The 25,862-nt window shown below is 35.1% G+C and overlaps 1 protein-coding gene and 1 long non-coding RNA gene across 2 annotated transcripts; one reads left to right on the forward strand and one right to left on the reverse strand.

Moving 5' to 3' along the window:
* Positions 1 to 1,422: 1,422 nt before the first annotated feature.
* Positions 1,423 to 1,923, forward strand: LOC130261791 (uncharacterized). The gene is made up of 2 exons (XR_008842031.1): positions 1,423 to 1,727; positions 1,766 to 1,923. It is a non-coding gene; the product is annotated as an uncharacterized LOC130261791 (long non-coding RNA).
* Positions 1,726 to 25,862, reverse strand: C21H1orf159 (chromosome 21 C1orf159 homolog). The gene is made up of 10 exons (XM_056508334.1): positions 25,764 to 25,862; positions 20,545 to 20,670; positions 19,681 to 19,770; positions 18,811 to 18,886; positions 17,024 to 17,104; positions 15,421 to 15,483; positions 12,151 to 12,285; positions 9,149 to 9,174; positions 8,151 to 8,181; positions 1,726 to 1,920 (listed from the first exon to the last, which is right to left on the reverse strand). The coding sequence occupies exons 3-10, from the start codon at positions 19,750 to 19,752 to the stop codon at positions 1,781 to 1,783; spliced, it is 624 nt and encodes a 207-aa protein (XP_056364309.1). The 5' UTR covers positions 19,753 to 19,770; positions 20,545 to 20,670; positions 25,764 to 25,862; the 3' UTR covers positions 1,726 to 1,780.

Genomic DNA, 25,862 nt, shown 5'->3' on the forward strand with positions numbered 1-25,862 from the left:
CCAAAGGAAAAAAAACCCCAAATTCCTTAAGGATTCTCCCCACAGGTTCACAAAATCCCTCAGGAATTCTCCCCAAACAGGAAAAAATCTCCCAAATCCTTCAGGAATTCTCCCCAAAGCAGGAACAAATCCCCCAGAATCCTTCAGGAATTCTCCCCAAAAAGGGAAAAATCCCCCAAATTCCCAAAGGATTCTCCCCAAAGAAAGAAAAATCCCCCAAAAATCCTTCAGGAATTTTCCCCAAACACAAAAAATTCCCCAAATCTCTTAAGAATTCTTTCCAAACAGGGAAAAATCCCCAAATTCCCAAAGGATTCTCCCAAAGCAGGAACAAATCCCCCAAAAATCCTTCAGGAATTTTCCCCAAAAAAGGAAAAATCCCCCAAATTCCCAAAGGATTCTCCCCAAAGAAAGAAAAATCCCCCAAAATCCCTCAGGAATTTTTCCCAAAAAGGGAAAAATCCCCCAAATTCCCAAAGGATTCCCTCCAAACAGGAAAAATCCCCCAAATTCCCAAAGGATTCTCCCCTTGGGAATTCTCCCTCATCCTCTGGAGCAGGACCAGGAACCCCAAAGTCCCCAAAACGTCCCCGAGCCGGCGCCGCCTCCGCGGGGGGAGGAAAATTTGGCACAAATCCTGCGGGAACGGCGGCACCCAGGGAGCCCCTGGAGACGGGATGGGGCCAGGGCACCCCAAATTAGGGTCAGGGCACCCCAAATTAGGGTCAGGGCACCCCAAAGTGGGGTCAGGAAACCCTGGGATGGGGTCAGGATACTCCAGCATGGGTAAAAGTGGGGTCAGGGCATCCCAAAGTGGGTCAGGGCATCCCAAATCAGGGTCAGGGCACCCCAAAGTGGGGTCAGGGCACCCCAAAGTGGGGTCAGGACAGCCCAGGATGGGTCAGGGCACCCCAAAGTGGGGTCAGAGCACTCTAAAGTGGGGTCAGGGCACCCCAAACTGGGGTCAGGACAGCCCAAATTAGGGTCAGGGCACCCCAAAGTTGGGGCAGGGCACCCAAAAGTGGGGTCAGGGCACCCCAGGACACCCCAGGGTGGGTCAGGTCACTCTGGGACACTCTGGGATGGCTCAGGACACTCAGGTCAGATGTTGCTGACCCAGCTGAGGACACCCCAGGACACCCCAGGGTGGGTCAGGTCAGACCTTGCTGACCCAGGACACTCTGGGATGGGGTCAGGGCACTCCAGGACACTCCAGGACAGGTCACTCAGCTCAGACATCGCTGACCCTCCTGTCCTGGGACGGGCCAGGTCACTCAGACATCGCTGACCCTCCTGTCCTGGGACGGGCCAGGTCACTCAGACATTGCTGACCCAGGACACTCCAGGACAGGTGATTCAGACGTTGCTGTCCCTCCTGTCCCAGGACAGGTCACTCAGACGTTGCTGTCCCCACTGTCCCATCCCAGGACAGGTCACTCAGACGTTTCTGTCCCCACTGTCCCATCCCAGGACACGTCACTCAGACGTTGCTGTCCCTCCTGTGCCAGGTCACTCAGCTCAGACGTTGCTGTCCCAGGTCACTCAGACGTTGCTGTCCCCACTGTCCCAGGTCACTCAGACGTTGCTGTCCCAGGTCACTCAGACGTTGCTGTCCCCACTGTCCCGTCCCAGGACAGGTCACTCAGACGTTGCTGTCCCCACTGTCCCAGGTCACTCAGACGTTGCTGTCCCAGGTCACTCAGACGTTGCTGTCCCCACTGTCCCAGGTCACTCAGACGTTGCTGTCCCCACTGTCCCGTCCCAGGACAGGTCACTCAGCTCAGACGTTGCTGACCCTGCTGGCGGCGGGGGCGTGGCCGGGGGCGGGGGCGGGCCCGGGGCCGTGGGCGGGGCCGGGGGCGGGGCCGGGCGGGGCCGGGCCCTGGGGCCGCTCCCTGCGGACGTAGCGCGGCTTCCGCACTGCCGGGAACAGAAACATCCCACAATGGCGGAACTGGGAACGGCCAAAGGGAGAGGGGTGGGCAGTGAGGGGCAGCGAGGGGCAGCGAGGGGCAGTGGGGAGTGAGGGGCAGTGAGGGACACTGAGGGGCAGTGAGGGGCACTGAGGGGCAGTGAGGGGCAGTGAGGGGCAGTGAGGGGCAGTGAGGGGCAGTGAGGGGCAGCGAGGGGCAGCGAGGGGCAGTGAGGGGCAGAGGGGCAGTGAGGGGCAGTGAGGGGCAGCGAGGGGCAGTGAGGGGCAGCGAGGGGCAGGGGGCAGCGAGGGGCACTGAGGGGCAGTGAGGGGCACTGAGGGGCAGCGAGGGGCAGCGAGGGGCAGTGAGGGACATTGGGGAGTGAGGGGCAGCGAGGGACAGTGGGTTTGGGGTTTGGGCAGTGGGTTTGGGGTTTGGGCAGTGAGGGGCAGTGGGTTTGGGGTTTGGGGTTTGGGGTGTGAGGTTCAGTGGGTTTGGGGTTTGGGGTTTGGGCAGTGGGTTTGGGGTTTGGGGTGTGAGGGGCAGTGGGTTTGGGGTTTGGGGTGTGAGGGGCAGTGGGTTTGGGGTTTGGGCAGTGGGTTTGGGGTTTGGGGTGTGAGGTTCAGTGGATTTGGGGTTTGGGGTTTGGGCAGTGAGGGGCAGTGGGTTTGGGGTTTGGGCAGTGAGGGGCAGTGGGTTTGGGGTTTGGGGTGGGGAATACAAACCTGAATGGACAAAATTAAAGTCTTAAAATTCAACCCCAAACACAGAAACTCAACCCATCAATGAACCCCAAACCAGAATGAAACACCCCAAACCCACAAAGCTCAACCCTCAAACTGAACCCCAAACCCAAAACCTGATCCCATAAAGTGAACCCCAAATGGAAAATTAAACATCTAAAACTTAAACCCACAAACCCAAAACACAAACCCACAAAATCAACCCCAAAGGCAGAGTTAAAAATTCAAAACCCAAACCCAGAAACCCAAATCTTAAACCCATAAACTGAACCCCAAACCCAAACCCACAAACCCCAAAATTACAGCCACAGAACCCAAAATTAAACCCACAAAACCCAAACTAAAATCCACATACCCCAAAATTAATCCCACAAACTTAACCCCAAACCCAAAATTAAACCATCAAAACCCAAAATTAAACCCACAAACCCCAAAATTAAAACCCAAAAACCCCCAAACTCAAACCCAAAAACCCCCAAATTCAAACCCAAAAAACCCAAATTAAAACCCAAAAAACCCAAAATTAAACCCAAAAAAACTGCAAAATTCAAACAAAAAACCCAAATTAACCCCACAAAAACCCAAATTAAAACCCACAAAACCCAAATTAAAACCCAAAAAACCCAAAATTAAACCAAATAAACCCCAAATTAAACCAAATAAACCCAAATTAAACCCACAAAACTCAAAACCCACAAAACCCAAAATTCAAACCCTCAAAACCCAAAATTAAAACCCAAAAAACCCCAAATTCAGACCCAAAAAACCCAAATTCAAACCCAAAACCGCAAAATTAAACCCAAAAACCCCAAATTCAAACACAAAAAACCCAAAAATTAAACCGAAAAACCCCAAAATTAAACCCACAAAACCCAAAATTAAACCAAATAAACCCCAAATTAAACCAAATAAACCCCAAATTAAAACCCAAAAAGCCCAAAATTAAAACCCAAAAACCCTGAAATTCAAACCCAAAAAACTCAAACCCACAAAACCCAAATTAAACCCACAAACCCCAAAATTAAACCCAGAAAACTGCAAAATTCAAACAAAAAACCCAAATTAAAACCCACAAAACCCAAAATTAAACCAAATAAAACCCAAATTAAACCAAATAAACCCCAAATTCAAACCCAAAAAACCCAAATTAAAACCCAAAAAACCCAAAATTCAAACCCACAAACCCCAAAATTAAACCCAAAAAACTGAAAAATTCAAACAAAAAACCCAAATTAAACCCACAAAACCCAAAATTAAAACAAATAAACCCAAAATTAAACCCAAAAAACCCAAAATTAAAACCACAAAACCCAAATTAAAACCCAAAAATCCCCAAATTCAAACCCAAAAAACCCAAATTAAAACCCAAAAAACCCAAAATTCAAACCCACAAACCCCAAAATTAAACCCAGAAAACCCAAAATTAAATCAAATAAACCTCAAATTAAACCAAATAAACCCCAAATTAAACCCAAAAAACCCAAATTAAACCCAAAAAGCCCAAAATTAAAACCCAAAAACCCCCAAATTCAAACCCAAAAAACTCAAACCCACAAAACCCAAATTAAACCCACAAACCCCAAAATTAAACCCAAAAAACCCAAAATTAAACCAAATAAAACCCAAATTAAACCAAATAAACCCCAAATTAAAACCCAAAAAACCCAAAATTCAAACCCACAAACCCCAAAATTAAACCCAGAAAACCCAAAATTAAATCAAATAAACCTCAAATTAAACCAAATAAACCCCAAATTAAACCCACAAAACCCAAATTAAAACCCAAAAAAACCCAAATTCAAACCCAAAAAACCCAAATTAAAACCCAAAAAACCCAAAATTAAACCCACAAAACCCAAATTCAAACCCAAAAACCCCAAATTCAAACCCAAAAACCCCCAAAATTCAAACCCAAAAAACCCAAAATTAAACCAAATAAACCCCAAATTAAACCAAAAAACCCCAAATTCAAACCCAAAAAACCCAAATTAAAACCCACAAAACCCAAAATTAAAACCCAAAAACCCCCAAAATTCAAACCCAAAAACCCCCAAAATGTAAACCCACAAAACCCCAAATTAAACCCACAAAAACCAAAATTAAACCCAAAAAACTGCAAAATTCAAACGAAAAAACCCAAATTAAAACCCAGAAAACCCAAAATTAAACCAAATAAACCCAAAATTAAACCACAAAACCCAAATTCAAACCCACAAAACCCCAAAATTAAAACCCAAAAAACCCAAATTAAAACCCAAAATTAAACCTAAAAATTCAAAAATTCAAACAAAAAACCCAAATTAAAACCCACAAAACCCAAATTAAAACCCACAAAACCCAAAATTAGACAGAAAACCCAAAATTAAACCAAATAAACCCAAAATTAAACCCACAAAACCCAAATTCAAACCCACAAAACCCCAAAATTAAAACCCAAAAAACCCCAAATTAAACCCAAAAAACCCCAAAATTAAACCCAAAAAAAACCAAATTAAACCAAATAAACTCCAAATTCAAACCCAAAAAACCCACATTAAAACCCAAAAACCCCCAAATTCAAACCCAAAAAACCCAAATTAAAACCCAAAAACCCCCAAATTCAAACCCAAAAAACCCAAATTAAAACCCAAAAACCCCCAAATTCAAACCCAAAAAACCCAAATTAAAACCCAAAAACCCAAATTCAAACCCAAAAAGCCCAAAATTAAAACCCAAAAACCCTGAAATTCAAACCCAAAAAACTCAAACCCACAAAACCCAAATTAAACCCACAAACCCCAAAATTAAACCCACAAACCCCAAAATTAAACCCACAAACCCCAAAACTAAAAACCAAAAAACCCAAAATTCAGACCCAAAAAAACCCAAATTCAAACCCACAAACCGCAAAATTAAACCCAAAAAACCGCAAAATTCAAACAAAAAACCCAAATTAAACCCAAAAAACCCAAAATTAAACCCAGAAAACCCAAATTAAACCAAATAAACCCAAAATTAAACCCACAAAACCCAAATTCAAACCCACAAAACCCCAAAATTAAAACCCAAAAAACCCAAATTCAAACCCAAAAACCCCCAAAATTCAAACCCACAAAACCCAAAATTAAACCCAAAAAACCCAAAATAAACCCAAAAAACCCAAAATTAAACCCACAAAACGCAAAATTCAAACCCACAAAACCCAAATTAAACTAAATAAACCCAAAATTAAACCCAAAAAACCCAAATTAAAACCCAAAAAGCCCAAAATTAAAACCCAAAAACCCTGAAATTCAAACCCAAAAAACTCAAACCCACAAAACCCAAATTAAACCCACAAACCCCAAAATTAAACCCAGAAAACTGCAAAATTCAAACAAAAAACCCAAATTAAAACCCACAAAACCCAAAATTAAACCAAATAAAACCCAAATTAAACCAAATAAACCCCAAATTCAAACCCAAAAAACCCAAATTAAAACCCAAAAAACCCCAAAATTAAACCCAAAAAAACCCAAATTAAACCAAATAAACCCCAAATTAAACCCCAAAAAAACCAAATTCAAACCCAAAAAACCCCAAATTCAAACCCAAAAAACCCAAATTAAAACCCAAAATTAAACCCAAAAAACTGCAAAATTCAAACAAAAAAACCCAAATTAAAACCCACAAAACCCCAAATTAAACCAAATAAACCCCAAATTAAACCAAATAAACCCCAAAATTAAACCCACAAAACCCAAATTCAAACCCAAAAAACCCAAAATTAAACCCAAAACCCCCCAAATTAAACCCAAAAAAACCCAAATTAAAACCCAAAAAACCCCAAATTAAAACCCAAAAAAAACCAAATTAATTCCAAAAACCCCCAAACCAAATAAACCCCAAATTAAACCCAAAAAAACCCAAATTAAACCCAAAAAAACCCAAATTAAAACCCAAAAAACCCAAATTAAAACCCAAAATTAAACCCAAAAAACTGCAAAATTCAAACAAAAAAACCCAAATTAAACCCACAAAAACCCAAATTAAAACCCACAAAACCCAAAATTAGACAGAAAACCCAAAATTAAACCAAATAAACCCCAAATTAAACCAAATAAACCCCAAAATTAAACCCACAAAACCCAAATTCAAACCCACAAAACCCCAAAATTAAAACCCAAAAAACCCCAAATTAAACCCAAAAAACCCCAAAATTAAACCCAAAAAAAACCAAATTAAACCAAAAAAACCCAAATTCAAACCCAAAAAACCCACATTAAAACCCAAAAACCCCCAAATTCAAACCCAAAAAACCCAAATTAAAACCCAAAAACCCAAATTAAAACCCACAAAACCCCAAATTAAACCAAATAAACCCCAAATTAAACCCAAAAAAACACAAATTAAAACCCAAAAACCCCCAAAATTCAAACCCAAAAACCCCCAATTCAAACCCAAAAAACCCAAATTGAAACCCAAAAAACCCAAAATTCAAACCCACAAACCCCAAAATTAAACCCACAAAACCCAAAATTAAACCAAATAAACCCCAAATTAAACCAAATAAACCCCAAATTAAACCCAAAAAACCCAAATTAAAACCCAAAAAGCCCAAAATTAAAACCCAAAAACCCTGAAATTCAAACCCAAAAAACTCAAACCCACAAACCCCAAAATTAAACCCAAAAAACCGCAAAATTCAAACAAAAAACCCAAATTAAACCCACAAAACCCCAAAATTAAACCAAATAAAACCCAAATTAATACTCGAGTTCAACTCAAAATTAAACCCAAATTAAACCCAAAAATTAAACCCAAATTAAACCCACAAAACTCAAAACCCACAAAACCCAAAATTCAAACCCACAAAACCCAAAACTAAAAACCAAAAAACCCAAAATTCAGACCCAAAAAAACCCAAATTCAAACCCACAAACCCCAAAATTAAACCCAAAAAACCGCAAAATTCAAACAAAAAACCCAAATTAAACCCAAAAAACCCAAAATTAAACCCAGAAAACCCAAATTCAAACCCACAAAACCCCAAAATTAAAACCCAAAAAACCCAAATTAAAACCCAAAATTAAACCTAAAAAACTGCAAAATTCAAAGAAAAAACCCAAATTAAACCCACAAAAACCCAAAATTAAACCAAATAAACCCCAAATTAAACCAAATAAACCCCAAAATTAAACCCACAAAACCCAAATTCAAACCCAAAAAACCCAAAATTAAACCCAAAAAACCCAAAATTAAACCCAGAAAACCCCAAATTAAACCCAAAAAAACCCAAATTAAACCCAAAAAACCCCAAATTAAACCCAAAAAAACCCAAAAAACCCCAAATTAAACCCCAAAAAGCCCAAAATTAAACCAAATAAACCCCAAAATTAAACCCCAAAAATCCCAAAATTCAAACGAAAACCCCCAAATTTATCCCTCTGCACATTCCATTCTTATCCTAAAAATTTTTTGGGAATTTTCTGTTTATTTTTAGAACATTCCAGAGGAAAAAAAAAAAATCCCTCACCTGAAGAAACTGGAGGAGAGATCATGGATGCCTGGAGAAAACAAAAAAATGGTAAAAAAATCCCAAATTTTAAAGGGTTTTAATTTAAAAAAAATAAATTATTTTTAGAATTTCATTAATTTAAATTTTTCCTGAAAAAAATTCCAAAATTTTTTCAGAATTCCAATAATATCCGTGTCAAAAAAATAAAAAAATAAAAAAAAAGCAAATTTTGACAGGTGTTTATTGTTAATTAAAATGGGAATTATTAATTAAAATGGGAATTATTAATTAAAATGGGAAATATTAATTAAAATTGAAATTATTGTTCATTTTAATGGAAAATCTTAATTAAAATGGAATTTATTGTTAATTAAAGTGGAATTTATTGTTAATTAAAATGGAATTTATTGTAAAATAAAATGGAAATTATTAATTAAAATGGGAATTCTTAATTAAAATGGGAATTATTAATTAAAATGGGAAATATTAATTAAAATTGAAATTATGGTTAATTTTAATGGAAATTCTTAATTAAAATGGAATTTATTGTTAATTAAAGTGGAATTTATTGTAAATTAAAATGGAAATTATTAATTAAAATGAAAATTATTAATTAAAATGGGAAATATTAATTAAAATTGAAATTATGGTTAATTTTAATGGAAATTCTTAATTAAAATGGAAATTGTTGTTAATTAAAATGGAATTTATTGTTAATTAAAGTGGAATTTATTGTAAATTAAAATGGAAATGATTAATTAAAATGAGAATTATTAATTAAAATGGGAATTATTAATTAATATTGAAATTATGGTTAATTTTAATGGAAATTATTAATTAAAATGGGAATTATTAATTAAAATGGAAATTATTGTTAATTTTAATGGAATTTATTGTAAATTAAAATGGAAATGATTAATTAAAATGGAATTTTTTGTTAATTAAAATGGAAATGATTAATTAAACAGGAAATAATTGTGTATTTAATATTTTTATTAGAACCAGAATTCACTCACTGTTTCACTGGGCTGGAGAACAGAGGCTGAAAGAGGAAAAAAAAAAAGATTAATTAAGAATATTGGAATTAATATTAAATTAATTAAATTAATGAAATTAAATTGAAATTAATTTTCTAAAACCACAGCCATGGATGGAAAAATTTTATTGTTAAAAAAGGAATTTTGTCCCAAAATCCAACAAAATGTCCCAAAATCCCATTTGGAGAATTTATTTATTCAAGAATTGGGAATTTATCAGCACAAAATGGGAATTTTCTCCAAAAATTGGAATTTATGAGCTCAAAATGAGAGTTTTATCAAAAAATGGAATTTTTTTTGGCACAAAACTGGGGAATTATCTCCACAAAACGGGGATTTTTCTCCAAAAAAAAATCTGAATTTTCTCCTCAAAAGTGGGGAATTTTCCCAAAAAAATTGGGGAATTTTCACCAAAAAATTGGGGAATTTCCACAAAAAAATTGGGGAATTTTCACAAAAAAAAAATCAGATTATTTTTCCCACAAAATCAAAATTTAGCTCTTCAAAATTTGGGAATTTTCTCCCCAAAAATGGGAATTTATTGGCACAAAATGAGAATTTTTTGCCATGAAATTGGGGAATTTTCTCAAAAAAAATTGGGGAATTTTCTTCACAAAATTGGATTTTTTTTCCCCCACAAAATCAGGATTTAGCTCTTCAAAATTTGGGAATTTTCTCCACAAAAATGGGAATTTATTGGCACAAAATGGGAATTTTTTTGGCACAAATTGGGGAATTTTCTTCACAAAATGGGGATTTTTCTACAAAAAAAAAAATCTGAATTTTCTCCTCAAAAGTGGGGAATTTTCACCAAAAAATTGGGGAATTTTCACAAAAAAAAAATCAGAATATTTTTCCCACAAAATCAAAATTTAGCTCTTCAAAAATTGGGAATTTTCTCCACAAAAATGGGAATTTATTGGCACAAAATGGGAATTTTTTTGGCACAAAATTGGAGAATTTTAACTAAAAAATTGGGGAATTTTCTTCACAAAATTGGATTTTTTTTTTCCCACAAAATCAGGATTTAGCTCTTCAAAATTTGGGAATTTTCTCCATAAAAATGGGAATTTATTGGCACAAAATGGGAATTTTTTTGGCACAAATTTGGGAGATTTTCTCCACAAAATGGGGATTTTTATCCAAGAAAAAAATCTAAATTTTCTCCTCAAAAGTGGGGAATTTTCTCCAAAAAATTGGGGAATTTTCAACAAAAAAATCAGATTATTTTTCCCACAAAATGAAAATTTAGCTCTTCAAAATTTGGGAATTTTCTCCACAAAAATGGGAATTTATTGGCACAAAATGGGAATTTTTTTGGCACAAAGTTGGAGAATTTTCACCAAAAAATGGGGGAATTTTCTTCACAAAATTGGATTTTTTTTTCCCCCACAAAATCAGGATTTAGCTCTTCAAAATTTGGGAATTTACTCCACAAAAATGGGAATTTATTGGCACAAAATGAGATTTTTTTTTTTACAGGAAAATGGAAGAATTTTCTCCACAAAATGGGGATTTTTCTCCAAAAAAAAAAATCTGAATTTTCTCCTCAAAAGTGGGGAATTTTCACCAAAAAATTGGGGAATTTTCACAAAAAAAAAATCAGAATATTTTCCCCACAAAATCAGGATTTAGCTCTTCAAAATTGGGGAATTTTCTCCACAAAAATGGGAATTTATTGGCACAAAATGGGAATTTATTGGCACAAAATGGGAATTTTTTTGGCACAAATTTGGGAGATTTTCTCCACAAAATGGGGATTTTTCTCCAAAAAAAAATCTGAATTTTCTTCTCAAAACTGGGGAATTTTCACCAAAAAATTGGGGAATTTTCACCAAAAAAATCAGAATATTTTTCCCACAAAATCAAAATTTAGCTCTTCAAAAATTGGGAATTTTCTCCATAAAAATGGGAATTTATTGGCACAAAATGGGAATTTTTTTGGCACAAAATTTGGGAATTTTCTCCACAAAAATGGGAATTTATTGGCACAAAATGGGAATTTTTTTGGCACAAAATTTGGGAATTTTCTCTACAAAAATGGGAATTTATTGGCACAAAATGGGAATTTTTTTGGCACAAAATTGGGGAATTTTCTCCACAAAATGGGGATTTTTCTCTAAAAAAAAATCTGAATTTTCTCCTCAAAAGTGGGGAATTTTCACCAAAAAATTGGGGAATTTTCACCAAAAAATTGGGGAATTTTCACCAAAAAAATATCAGAATATTTTTCCCACAAAATCAAAATTTAGCTCTTCAAAAATTGGGAATTTTCATCCACAAAAATGGGAATTTATTGGCACAAAATGGGAATTTTTTTGGCACAAAATTGGGGAATTTTCTCCAAAAAATGGGGGAATTTTCTTCACAAAATTGGAATTTTTTTTCCCCCACAAAATCAGGATTTAGCTCTTCAAAATTTGGGAATTTTCTCCACAAAAATGGGAATTTATTTGCACAAAATGGGAATTTTTTTGGCACAAATTGGGGAATTTTCTCCACAAAATGGGGATTTTTCTCCAAAAAAAAAAAAATCTGAATTTTCTCCTCAAAAGTGGGGAATTTTCAACAAAATAAATCAGAATATTTTTCCCACAAAAATCAGGATTTAGCTCTTCAAAAATTGGGAATTTTCTCCACAAAAATGGGAATTTATTTGCACAAAATGGGATTTTTTTTGGCACAAAACTTGGGAATTTTCTCCACAAAAATGGGAATTTCTTGCCAGAAAATGGGAATTTTTTTGGCACAAATTGGGGAATTTTCTCCAAAAAATTGGGGAATTTTCTTCACAAAATTGGATTTTTTTTTCCCCCACAAAATCAGGATTTAGCTCTTCAAAAATTGGGAATTTACTCCAAAAATTGGGAATTTTCTCCAAAATTTGGGAATTTTCTCCCCATAATCCCATTCCTGTCAATTACCAAAGCTCATTAAGGAGCAGGAAATTAAATATTTTTAATTTTTTTTAATTTTTTTACCTTTGTTCCTTCTGTAGAACACCTGGGGCAGTTTATTGGCTCGTTTGAGGTAGAAAAAAGAAGCCACAGAAAGGATCAGGAACAAACTGAGGAAAAATGTTCCCAAAATCAACGAGGCGGCGACTTCGGGGCCCCCTGGGAATCAAAAAATAAATTAAAAAAAAATCAAAAATGGAAAAAAAAAAATCTCATTTGGAATAAAAAAATCTCTTTTAATCCAAGGCTTATAGAAAAAATTAAATTCTGCATTTTTTGGGTCGTTCCAAGTGCCTGAAGTGGAGTTTTGTTAAATTTTAATCAATTCCATAAATGTTAATAATTTAATAAATTCGGGTTTTAGACTCGTTAAGTCACTTTTTAACAAATTTAATCACTTTTGTAACTAATTTTAACAAATTAAATCACTTTTTAAACTCATCCAATCCCTTTTTACCTCATTTTACTGAATTAAATCACTTTTAACCTCATTTTACCAAATTAAATCCCTTTTTACCTCATTTTACTGAATTAAATCACTTTTAACCTCATTTTACCAAATTAAATCACTTTGTACCTCATTTTACTGAATTAAATCACTTTTAACATCATTTTACTGAATTAAATCACTTTGTACCTCATTTTACCGAATTAAATCACTTTGTACCTCATTTTACCAAATTAAATCACTTTTACCTCATTTTACCAAATTAAATCACTTTTAACCTCATTTTACCGAATTAAATCACTTTTACCTCATTTTACTGAATTAAATCACTTTTAACCCCACTTTACCAAATTAAATCACTTTGTACCTCATTTTACCAAATTAAATCACTTTGTACCTCATTTTACTGAATTAAATCACTTTTAACATCATTTTACCGAATTAAATCACTTTGTACCTCATTTTACCGAATTAAATCACTTTTAACCTCATTTTACCAAATTAAATCACTTTGTACCTCATTTTACTGAATTAAATCACTTTTAACATCATTTTACTGAATTAAATCACTTTGTACCTCATTTTACCGAATTAAATCACTTTGTACCTCATTTTACCGAATTAAATCACTTTTACCTCATTTTACCAAATTAAATCACTTTTAACCTCATTTTACCGAATTAAATCACTTTTACCTCATTTTACTGAATTAAATCACTTTTAACCCCACTTTACCAAATTAAATCACTTTGTACCTCATTTTACCAAATTAAATCACTTTGTACCTCATTTTACTGAATTAAATCACTTTTAACCTCATTTTACCGAATTAAATCACTTTGTACCTCATTTTACCGAATTAAATCACTTTTACCTCATTTTACCAAATTAAATCACTTTTAACCTCATTTTACCGAATTAAATCACTTTTACCTCATTTTACTGAATTAAATCACTTTGTACCTCATTTTACCGAATTAAATCACTTTTAACCTCATTTTACCGAATTAAATCACTTTTACCTCATTTTACTGAATTAAATCACTTTTAACCCCACTTTACCAAATTAAATCACTTTTAACCTCATTTTACCAAATTAAATCACTTTGTACCTCATTTTACCGAATTAAATCACTTTTAACATCATTTTACTGAATTAAATCACTTTGTACCTCATTTTACCGAATTAAATCACTTTTAACCTCATTTTACCAAATTAAATCACTTTTACCTCATTTTACCAAATTAAATCACTTTTAACCTCATTTTACCGAATTAAATCACTTTTACCTCATTTTACTGAATTAAATCACTTTTAACCCCACTTTACCAAATTAAATCACTTTTAACCTCATTTTACCAAATTAAATCACTTTGTACCTCATTTTACCGAATTAAATCACTTTTAACCTCATTTTACTGAATTAAATCACTTTTAACCCCACTTTACCAAATTAAATCACTTTTAACCTCATTTTACCAAATTAAATCACTTTGTACCTCATTTTACCGAATTAAATCACTTTTACCTCATTTTACCGAATTAAATCACTTTTAACCTCATTTTACCAAATTAAATCACTTTTAACCTCATTTTACCAAATTAAATCACTTTGTACCTCATTTTACTGAATTAAGTCACTTTTAACCTCATTTTACCGAATTAAATCACTTTTAACCTCATTTTACCAAATTAAATCACTTTTTAAACTCAATAAACCCCTTTTTAAAGTCATTTTACCAAATAAATCCCTTTTAAACACAATTTTACCCATTCCAATCCCTTTTTTACCCCATTTTACCAAATTTAATCCCTTTTTAAACTCAAGAAATTACTTTTAAAACCCATTTTACCTCAATAAATCCCTTTTATACCAAATTAAATCTCTTTTAAACCCCATTTTCCCCAATCCAATCCCATTTTTAACTCACTAAATCATATTTTTTACTCACTAAATCCCATTTTTACCCCATTAAATCCCATTTTTAACTCCCTAAATCCCATTTTTCCCCATTCAATCCCATTTTTAACCCACTCAATCCCATTTTTAACCCACTCAATCCCATTTTAACTCACCAAATCCCATTTTTAACTCACAAAAATCCCATTTTCCCCAATCCAATCCCTTTTTAACTCATTTTCCCCAATCCAATCCCTTTTGGAACTCATTAAATCCCATTTTTAAACTCATTAAATCCCATTTTAACTCAATAGATCTCATTTTTCTCCATTAAATCCCATTTTTACCCCACTTAATCCCATTTTCCCTCCCTCAATCCCATTTTCCCCTCCCTAAATCCCATTTTTCCCCCCTCAATCCCATTTTCCCTCCCTAAATCCCATTTTTCCCCATTAAATCCCATTTTTCCCTCATTAAATCCCATTTTTACCCCACTCAATCCCATTTTTCCCCCATTAAATCCCATTTTCCCCTCCCCAAATCCCATTTTCCACTTCCCAAATCCCATTTTTCCCTCCCCAAATCCCATTTTTCACTCCCCAAATCCCATTTTCCCCCATTAAATCCCATTTTCCCCTCCCCAAATCCCATTTTTCCCCCCTCAATCCCATTTTCCCTCCCCAAATCCCATTTCCCCCACTCAATCCCATTTTCCCCTCCCCAAATCCCATTTTCCCCTCCCTAAATCCCATTTTCCCCTCCCTCAATCCCATTTTTCCCTCCCTAAATCCCATTTTCCCCCCTAAATCCCATTTTTCCCCCCTCAATCCCATTTTCTCCTCCCCAATCCCATTTTTCCCCCCCAAATCCCATTTTACCCTCCCCAAATCCCATTTTCCCTCCCCAATCCCATTTCCCCTTTCCCCCCTGCTCCCAGTTCCTCACCCAGGCTCTGGATCTGGGGCGTGGCCGTGCTCAGGTTCAGGGGGGAGCTGCTCCCTCGGCTGCCTGGGGACAAAAACTCAGGATTGGAACCCAAAACTGCTGTCCCTTCCTGCACCCAAATCCCAGAATTCCCAATTCCCCAAATTCCCAAATCCCCAAATTCTGAAATCCCCAAATCCCTGAATTCTCAAATTCCCCAAATCCCTGAATTCCCGAATTCCTGAATTCTCAAATTCTAAAATCTCCAAATTCCTGAATTCCCAATTCCCCAAATCCTCAAATCCCAAATTCCTGAATTCCCAATTTCCCCAAAATCCCTGAATTCCCAAATTCCCAAATCCCCAAATTCTGAAATCCCCAAATCCCTGAATTCTCAAATTCCCCAAATCCCTGAATTCCCGAATTCCTGAATTCTCAAATTCTAAAATCTCCAAATTCCTGAATTCCCAATTCCCCAAATCCTCAAATCCCAAATTCCTGAATTCCCAATTTCCCCAAAATCCCTGAATTCCCAAATTCCGAAATCCCCAAATCCCTGAATTCTCAAATTCCCCAAATCCCTGAATCCCCAAATCCCCGAATTCCCCAAATCCTCAAATCCCCGAATCCTTGAATTCCCAAATCCCTGAATCCCCAAATTCTGAAATCCCCAAATCCCAGAATTCCCAAATTCTGAAATCCCCAAATCCCTGAATTCCCAAATTCCCCAAATCCCTGAATTCCCAAATTCCCAAATTCCTGAATTCTCAAATTCTGAAATCCCCAAATCCCTGAATTCCCAAATTTCCCAAATCCCTGAATTCCCAAATTCCCCAAATCCTCAAATCCCCGAATCCTTGAATTCCCAAACCCCCAAATTCTGAAATCCCAAAATCCCTGAATTCTAAAATTCCCAAATTCCCCAAATCCCTGAATTCCCAAATTCCCCCGAGGCTGTGCCCAGGCAATGAATGTTAATTAATGAATTAATTAATGAGCACTAACGAGCTCACCATCCTTGCACTCAGGTTGTGCCCAGTCAATGTGCATTAATTAATGAATTAATTAATGAGTTAATTAAGGAGCTCATCGTTCCTGCAGTTGCTGAGGTTGTGCCCAGCCAATGAGCGTTAATTAGTGAGTTAATTAATGAGTTAATTAATGATTGATTAATTAATGATCTCACTGCCCCTTCAGTTGCTCAGGCCATGTCCCACAGTGCTGTTCCTGCACTGCACTGAGGTTGTGCTCAATCAATGAGTGTTAATTAATGAGTTAATTACTGCGTTCATTAATGAGCTAATTAATGATTAATTAATGACTAATTAATGATTAATTAACGATCCCACCATTGCTGCAGTGCCCCCCGGTGCTGTTCCTGCACTGCACTGAGGTTGTGCCCAATCAATGAGCGTTAATTACTGCGTCCATTAATGATTAATGAATGATTAATTAACGATTAATTAACGATTAATTAACGATTAATTAACGGTCCCACCGTTGCTGCAGTGCCCCCGGTGCTGTTCCTGCACTGCACTGAGGTTGTGCCCAATCAATGAGCGTTAATTACTGAGCTAATTAATGATTAATTAATGATTAATTAACGATTAATTAACGGTCCCACCGTTGCTGCAGTGCCCCCCGGTGCTGTTCCTGCACTGCACGCAGCTGCTGCTGCCGTCCTCGTTCCAGCGCCGGTAACAGCCTGAGAAAACAGGGCATGAATTCCCAAAAAATTCCCAAAAAATTCCCAAAAAATTCCCAAAAAATTCCCAAAAAATTCCTGAACCCTGCCCAAAAAAAACATGGGAATGGAATTCCTCAAAATTCCTGAACCCTGAAAAAAAGCACAGGAATGGAATTCCTAAAAATTCCTAAAAATTTCCGAACCCTGCCCAAAAAACACATGGGAATGGAATTCCTAAAAATTCCTGAGAATTCCTGAACCCTGCCCAAAAAACATGGGAATGGAATTTTGACAATTCCTGAATCCTGCCCCCAAAAAAATATCTGGGAATTTTTAATTCCTGGAATTCTCCAAGGCCCCAGTGTTTATCCCAAGGTTCATTCCCAACCTTTTTTCCAAGATTTATTCCCAATGTTATCCCAAGGTTTATCCCAGTGTTCATTCCCTGTGTTCATCCCAGGAAAAGTAAATAAATAAATTATTTCCCAGGGTTTTTCCAAACCTGAATTCCACAGATTTATTCCCAAATTCCACAGATTTACTCCCAGAATTCCAAGGATTTATGCCCAGAATTCCATGGCTTTATCCCCAGAATTCCAGTGATTTATTCCCAGAATTCCACAGATTTATGCCCAGAATTCCACGGGTTTATCCCCAGAATTCCATGGATTTATTCCCCAGAATTCCATGGATTTATCCCCAGAATTCCAAGGATTTGTTCCCAGAATTCCACAGATTTATCCCCAGAATTCCATGGGTTTTTCCCCAGAATTCCATGGGTTTTTCCCCAGAATCCCACAGATTTATCCCCAGAATTCCATGGCTTTATCCCCAGAATTCCATGGATTTATTCCCAGAATTCCACTGATTTATTCCCATAATTCCACAAATTTATGCCCAGAATTCCACGGGTTTATCCCCAGAATTCCATGGATTTATCCCCAGAATTCCACTGATTTATTCCCAAAATTCAACAGATTTATCCCCAGAATTCCAAGGATTTATCCTCAGAATTCCACAGATTTATTCCCAGAATTCCATGGATTTATCCCCAGAATTCCATGACTTTATTCCCAGAAATCCACAGATTTATTCCCAGAATTCCATGACTTTATTCCCAGAATTCCATGAATTTATCCCCAGAATTCCATGAATTTATTCCCAGAATTCCATGGGTTTTTCCCCAGAATTCCATAGGTTTATTCCCATAATTCCAAGGATTTACTCCCAGAATTCCATGGGTTTATTCCCAGAATTCCACGGATTTATCCCCAGAATTCCACAGATTTACTCCCAGAATTCCAAGGATTTATCCCCAGAATTCCAAGGATTTGTTCCCAGAATTCCATGGATTTATCCCCAGAATTCCAAGGATTTATTCCCAAAATTCAACAGATTTATCCCCAGAATTCCATGGGTTTATCCCCATAATTCCATGGATTTATTCCCAGAATTCCATAGGTTTATTCCCAGAATTCCATGACTTTATTCCCAGAATTCCACGGATTTATTCCCAGAATTCCATGGGTTTATCCCCATAATTCCACGGATTTATCCCCAGAATTCCATGGGTTTATCCCCATAATTCCACGGATTTATCCCCAGAATTCCATAGGTTTATTCCCATAATTCCAAGGATTTATCCCCAGAATTCCAAGGATTTATCCCCAGAATTCCAAGGGTTTATTCCCAGAATTCCACGGATTTATTCCCAGAATTCCCACCTGGGCTGCACTGCTGGCTCTCGGGGCAGGAGCTGTTGGAATCCAACATTTCCACACAACATTCTGGCTCTGGCACCTGAGGAGAGAAATTCCCAGAAAAATTCTCAGTAATTAAAAAAATAATAATAAAAAAAAAGAATAAAGAGAATAAAGTAAAATAAAATAGAGAATAAAATAAAATAAAATAAAATAAAATAAAATAAAATAAAATAAAATAAAATAAAATACTAAAAGAAGAGAATAAAAGGATAAAATAAAATAAAAGAGAATAAAAGAGAATAAAAGAACAGAAGAGAATAAAATAATAAAATAAAATAGAATAGAATAGAAGAGAATAAAATAAAAGAGAATAAAATAAAAGATAATAAAATAAAATAAAAGAATAAAAGAGACTAAAAGAATAGAAGAGAATAAAAGAATAAAATAAAATAAAAGAGAATAAAATAAAATAAAAGAGAATGGAATAAAATAAAAGAGAATAAAATAAAAGAGAATAAAATAAAATAAAATAATAAAAGAGACTAAAAGAATAGAAGAGAATAAAAAGATAAAATAAAATAAAAGAGAATAAAAGAGAATAAAAGAATAGAATAAAATAAAATAAAATAAAATAAAATAAAATAAAATAAAATAAAATAACATAAAATAAAATAGAATAAAATAAAATAAAAGAATAAAAGAGACTAAAAGAATAGAAGAGAATAAAAGAATAAAATAAAATAAAATAAAATAAAATAAAATAAAATAAAATAAAATAAAATAAATAAAATAAAATAAAATAAAATAAAATAAAATAAAATAAAATAAAATAAAATAAAATAAAATAAAATAAAATAAAATAATTTGGAGGGGAAATTCCCTTGCACCCACTGAGTTTTCTGTGGATTTTCCAGCGATTTCTGCCACGAGCCTGGTGAGGAGAAGCACCAAGGGCACCTCCATGGCAGGAAAAGCAGAAATCTGGAGAGAAATCAGCAAGAAATTCAAATTATTTCATCATTCACCAGAATTCTGTTTCCCTAGGGCACCTCCATGCCCAGGCCTGGAGATAAATTATTATTTAAAATTATTATTATTAAAAATTATTATTATTAAAAATTATTATTATTATTATTATTATTATTATTATTATTATTATTATTATTATTATTATTATTATTATTATTATTATTATTTTATTTTATTTTATTTATTTTTTTATTATTATTTTTATTTTTTATTTTTATTTTTATTTATTTATTATTCATTCGATTTTTGTCACTACCTGATGATTCAAAGAGTAAGAAAACCCAAATAAGGAAGGATAGTTTATTAAAAAAAAATATTAAAATTAAATTATTATTTAGATTTTTGACAATATCTGATTATTCAGAGTAAGAAAACATAGATGAAAAAGGGTTGTTATAAAATAAAATTAAATTATTATTTAGATTTTTGTCACTACCTGATGATTCAAAGAGCAAGACAACAGAGATTAAAAAATATTATTTATTTGAAAAAAAAAAATACTAAAATTAAATTATTACTTAGATTTTTGTCACTACCTGATGATTTAAAGAGTAAGAAAATAGAGATGAAAAAGGATTATTCTAAAATAGAATAAATTAAATTATTATTTAGATTTTTGTCACTACCTGGTTGTTCAAAGAGTAAGGAAATAGAGATAAGGATTATTTATTTTAAAAAAATCACAATTAAATGAAATTATTATTGAAATAAATCAATTGTTCTTACCTAGAACAATATCCTTGAGGGACAGCTCATAATAAAGGGAAAATTTGGGGTAGAAAAACAAAAAAAAAAATCACTTTGAGGTGCTGGAGCCTCCCAGGCTGCTCAGTCCTGGCTGGATTTCCATCCCTGAAATAAATCAGGAAAAATCAGGATAAATAAATCAGGATAAATCAGAATAAACCTGAATAAATCAGGATAAATAATTCAGGATAAATCAGGATAATTCAGGATAAATCAGGATATATAAATCAGGATAAATCACAATAAATCAGAATAAACCTGAATAAATCAGGATAAATAAATCAGAATAAACCAGGATAAATAAATTAGGATAAATCAAGATAAATAAACCAGGATGAATCAGAATAAATCAGAATAAACCTGAATAAATCAGGATAAATAATTCAGGATAGATAAATCAGAATAAACCAGGATAAATAAATCAGGATAAATCAAGATAAATAAATCAGGATAAACCAGCATAAACCAGCACACATAAATCAGGAAAATAAATCAGGATAAATAAATCAGGATAAATAAATCAGGATAAATAAACCCAGGATAAACCAGGATAAATCAGAATAAATCATAATAAATAAGAATAAACCTGGATAAATCAGGATAAATAATTCAGGATAAATCAGGATAAATAAATCAGAATAAACCAGGATAAATAAATCAGGATAAATCAAGATAAATAAATCAGGATAAATAGATCAGGATAAATCAGAATAAATAAACCCAGGAGAAATAAACCAGGATAAATCACAATAAATCAGAATAAACCTGGATAAATCAGGATAAATAATTCAGGATAAATCAGGATAAATAAATCAGAATAAATCAGGATAAATAAATCAGAATAAACCAGGATAAATAAATCAGGATAAATCACAATAAATCAGAATAAACCTGGATAAATCTGGATAAATAAATAGGATAAATCAGAATAAACCAGGCTAAAGCAGTGAGGATTTCTGAGCCCAGCCCCTGGATCAATAATTTTTATTTCCAGCTGCCAATAATTTCGATTTCCACCAGGCAGAGGCAATTTGGAAACATTTGATTTGTTTTTATTGAACCACTTTGAGAGCAAAGCTGAGCTCAAAAAGCTCCTGAACACTTCAAATATTTGGGGTATTTTTAATGAATTTCCACTGAATTTCCACCAAATTTCTGCTGAATTTCTACCAAATTTCTGCTGAATTTCTACCAAATTTGTACCTAATTTTAATTGAATTTCCACCTAATTTCCACTGAATTTCAGCTGAATTTCAACCAGATTTCCACTGAGTTTCTACTCAATTTCCACTGAATGTCAATCACATTTCTCGTGAATTTCCACTGAATTTCCACTGAATTTAAACTGAATTTCAACCAGATTTCCACTGAATTTCTACTCAATTTCCACTGAATGTCAATCACATTTCTGGTGAATTTCTACTGAATTTCCACTGAATTTCCACCGAATTTGTATCTAATTTTAACCAAATTTGTACTGAATTTCCACCGAACTTGTATCTAATTTAAACCAAATTTCCACTGAATTTCCACCGAATTTGTATCTAATTTTAACCAAATTTCCACTGAATTTCCACCGAATTTGTATCTAATTTTAACCAAATTTCCACTGAATTTCCACTGAATTTCTACCCAGTTTAATTTCCACCGAATTTCCCACCACTGGTCCCAAATCTCTGCCAGCTCAGATCCCATCAGGGAGTTTTTGCTTCTTGTTCTTCTCAAAAGCAAAAAAAAACAACTCTGAGGAACACTGAGAGTTTTCCTCCCACTCCTGGAAGCAAAAATATTTTAATTCTCTTTACAGTTTTTTTTTTGTTTTGTTTTTTTTTTTTTGTTGCATTATCAGTGTTTTTCTTGCTGGAGCTTGGGAATTATCAGCTGGAAAAGAAAAATTCTTCCTGAAATTCACAATTCCCTGGGTTTGAAATCACATCACAGCCCAAAAGCTGCTGAATTCTGAAGGGAAAAAAAAAAAAAAAATCTGAAAAAGGATAAAACTGAGAGAAAAGTCAAAGGTTGGAAAGGCTGAAAGGATAAAAATGAGCAGGACCAGAGAGGGTTTAAAAGTTGGAATGATGAAAGAATGAAAGGTTTTTAAATGTGGAAATGATAAAACTGAGAGAAGAATTAAAGAGTTTTAAAAGTTGAAATTATAAAACTGAGAGAGGAATGAAAAGGTTTTAAATGTGGAATTGTTAAAATTAAGAGAAGAACTAAAAGGTTTTAAAAGCTGGAATGATAAAACTGAGAGCAGAATGAAAAGGTTTTAAATGTGGAAATGATAAAACTGAGAGAAGAGTTAAAGGGTTTTAAAAGATGAAATGATAAAACTGAGAGGAAAAGGTGAAATGATAAAATTGAGAGAAGAATGGAAGAGTTTAAAACATTAAAATGATAAAATTGAGAGCAGAATGGAAGAGTTTTAAAAGCTGAAATGATAAAACTGAGAGAAGAATGGAAGAGTTTAAAACATTAAAATGATAAAATTGAGAGCAGAACCAGAGGGTTTTAAAGGTTGAAATGATGAAACTGAGAGCAGAATGAAAAGGTTTTAAATGTGGAAATGATAAAACTGAGAGAAGAATGAGAGTGTTTTAAATTTGGAAATGATAAAACTGAGAGAAGAATTAAAGGTTTTAAAAGATGAAATGATAAAACTGAGAGGAAAAGCTGAAATGATAAAACTGAGAGAAGAATGGAAGAGTTTAAAACATTAAAATGATAAAATTGAGAGCAGAACCAGAGGGTTTTAAAGGTTGAAATGATGAAACTGAGAGAAGAATGAGAGTGTTTTAAGAACAGAAATAAAACAGAGAGATGAATGGAAGGGTTTGAGAGCAGAAAGGAAAAGTTTAAATGCAGAATAGAAATATTTAAGTGCAGAATGGAAGGGTTTAAGTGCAGAAATAAATAAAATTATTTCAGTGCAGAATGGAAGGGTTTAAGTGCAGAATGGAAGGGTTTAAGTGCAGAAATAAATGGAATTATTTCAGTGCAGAATGGAATTATTTCAGTGCAGAATGGAATTATTTCAGTGCAGAAATAAATGGAATTATTTCAATGCAGAAATAAATGGAATTATTTCAGTGCAGAAATAAATGGAATTATTTCAGTGCAGAATGGAAGTATTTCAGTGCAGAAATAAATGGAATTATTTCAGTGCAGAATGGAATTATTTCAGTGCAGAAATAAATGGAATTATTTCAATGCAGAAATAAATGGAATTATTTCAGTGCAGAATGGAAGTATTTCAGTGCAGAAATAAATGGAATTTTTTTTTTTATTTTTGATTTTAATCCCAGCAGGAGCAAGACTCGTTTTTCCAGCTTCCCTTGCACGGCTGGGGTTTTGTAAGAGCTGAGTAATTAAAAACCTCAGGTTAATCAGAGCCACCTTAAGCCAGGATTTGCTGCACCTTGAGCAAACATTCATGAATATTTACTGCAGGGACACCTTCTGCTCTTTGCAGCATTAAAAATCAGGAGGAGAAATGAATATTCCACAGGGAAAAAACGCTTTGGGGATGGGGTAAAGGAATGGGGTGGGTTAAAAAGGATCTCAAGGGTAATTTGAATTTTCAAAGGTAAATTTTAAAGGGACACCTTGCAGTGTCCCAGCCTGAAATTGGACATTCCAGGGATGGGATCTCTTATTAATTAAATATAAAGTATAAAATTAAATGTTTCCATCCCTTGGAAATATTCCCTTTCCATCCTCCCTGTAGCTCAACAATCCCAATGTTTCCATGGCCAATTTGGGGTTTTTTAAGCCCAAAAATGATGCATCAAACCCATATTATTGGGATGGAGCTGGAAGGGATCTCAAGGGTAATTTGAATTTTCAAAGATAAATTTTAAAGGTATTTATATGTCATTTAAAGTGACATCTTGTACTGTCCTAGCCTGGCCTTGGACATTCCAGGGATGGGATTTCCTCCTCACACGGGATTGCTTATTAATTAAATATAAAATATTTAATAATATAAATAAATATAATAAATTAAATAAATATAAAATTAATTATTTCCATCCCTTGGAAATATTCCCTTTCCATCTTCCCTGTAGCTCAACAATCCCAATGTTTCCATGGCCAATTTGGGGTTTTTTCACCCCAAAATAATGCATCACACCCATATTATTGGGATGGAGCTGGAAGGGATCTCAAGGGTAATTTGAATTTTCAAAGGTAAATTTTAAAGGGACACCTTGCAAATTGGACATTCCAGGGATGGGATTTCTTATTAATTAAATATAAATTATAATTGTAAAATTAAATGTTTCCATCCCTTGGAAATATTCCCTATAGCTCCCAAAGTTTCCCTTCTCCAGGCTCAACAATCCCAATGTTTCCATGGCCAATTTGGGGTTTTTTCACCCCAAAATAATGCATCAAACCCATATTATTGGGATGGAGCTGGAAGGGATCTCAAGGGTAATTTGAATTTTCAAAGGTAAATTTTAAAGGTATTTATATGTCATTTAAAGTGACATCTTGTACTGTCCCAGCCTGGCCTTGGACATTCCAGGGATGGGATTTCCTCCTCACAGGGAGGGATTGCTTATTAATTAAATATAAAATATTCTAGAAATATAAAATATTCAATAAATAGAAATGTAAAATTAAATATTTCCATCCCTTGGAAATATTCCCTTTCCATCTTCCCTGTAGCTCAACAATCCCAATGTTTCCATGGCCAATTTGGGGTTTTTTCAGCCCAAAATGATGCATCAAACCCATATTATTGGGATGTGCATTTGGGGGAAGCTTAGCCAGCAAAATCCCACCCAAACAATAACACCAAATACCCACGACCCCAAAAATCTCAGATTGGCAAGAAAAAATTGTCTTAAACCGAGTTGAATGATTAGGAAATAAAACACCCAAAGTTTCAGGGTGGGGGGGGGGGGGGGGGGGGGGGGGAAGAAAACAAAATTATTTTCCAAACGCAGCAAAACCAGCTGGGCAAGGAGGAGGAAGAAGAGGGGGGGGGGGGATTTAAAATCCTAAAATTAAAAATTCAATCCTCTCCGACCCCCCCAGCGCTGATTTCCCTGGAAAATTCGGTGACTCCATGAGGAACCGCTGCCCCCCCCCGGCTCTCCGCGAACAATGGGCCCCACCCAGCGCTCGCCGCCCGCCCCGGGGGTCGCCGCCCGTTCCCCCTCCCTCCTCCTCCTCCTCCTCCTCCTCCTCACCTCAGGGATCCCCTCAGCAACCCCCGGGCACCGCCGAGGTTCCCGTTCGTACCCCCCGCCCTCCACCGCCGCCCTGCCCGCTGCGCCCCGCGGCACCCT

The sequence above is a fragment of the Oenanthe melanoleuca genome, chromosome 21, assembly GCF_029582105.1.
Source record: "Oenanthe melanoleuca isolate GR-GAL-2019-014 chromosome 21, OMel1.0, whole genome shotgun sequence".
NCBI lineage: Eukaryota > Metazoa > Chordata > Aves > Passeriformes > Muscicapidae > Oenanthe > Oenanthe melanoleuca.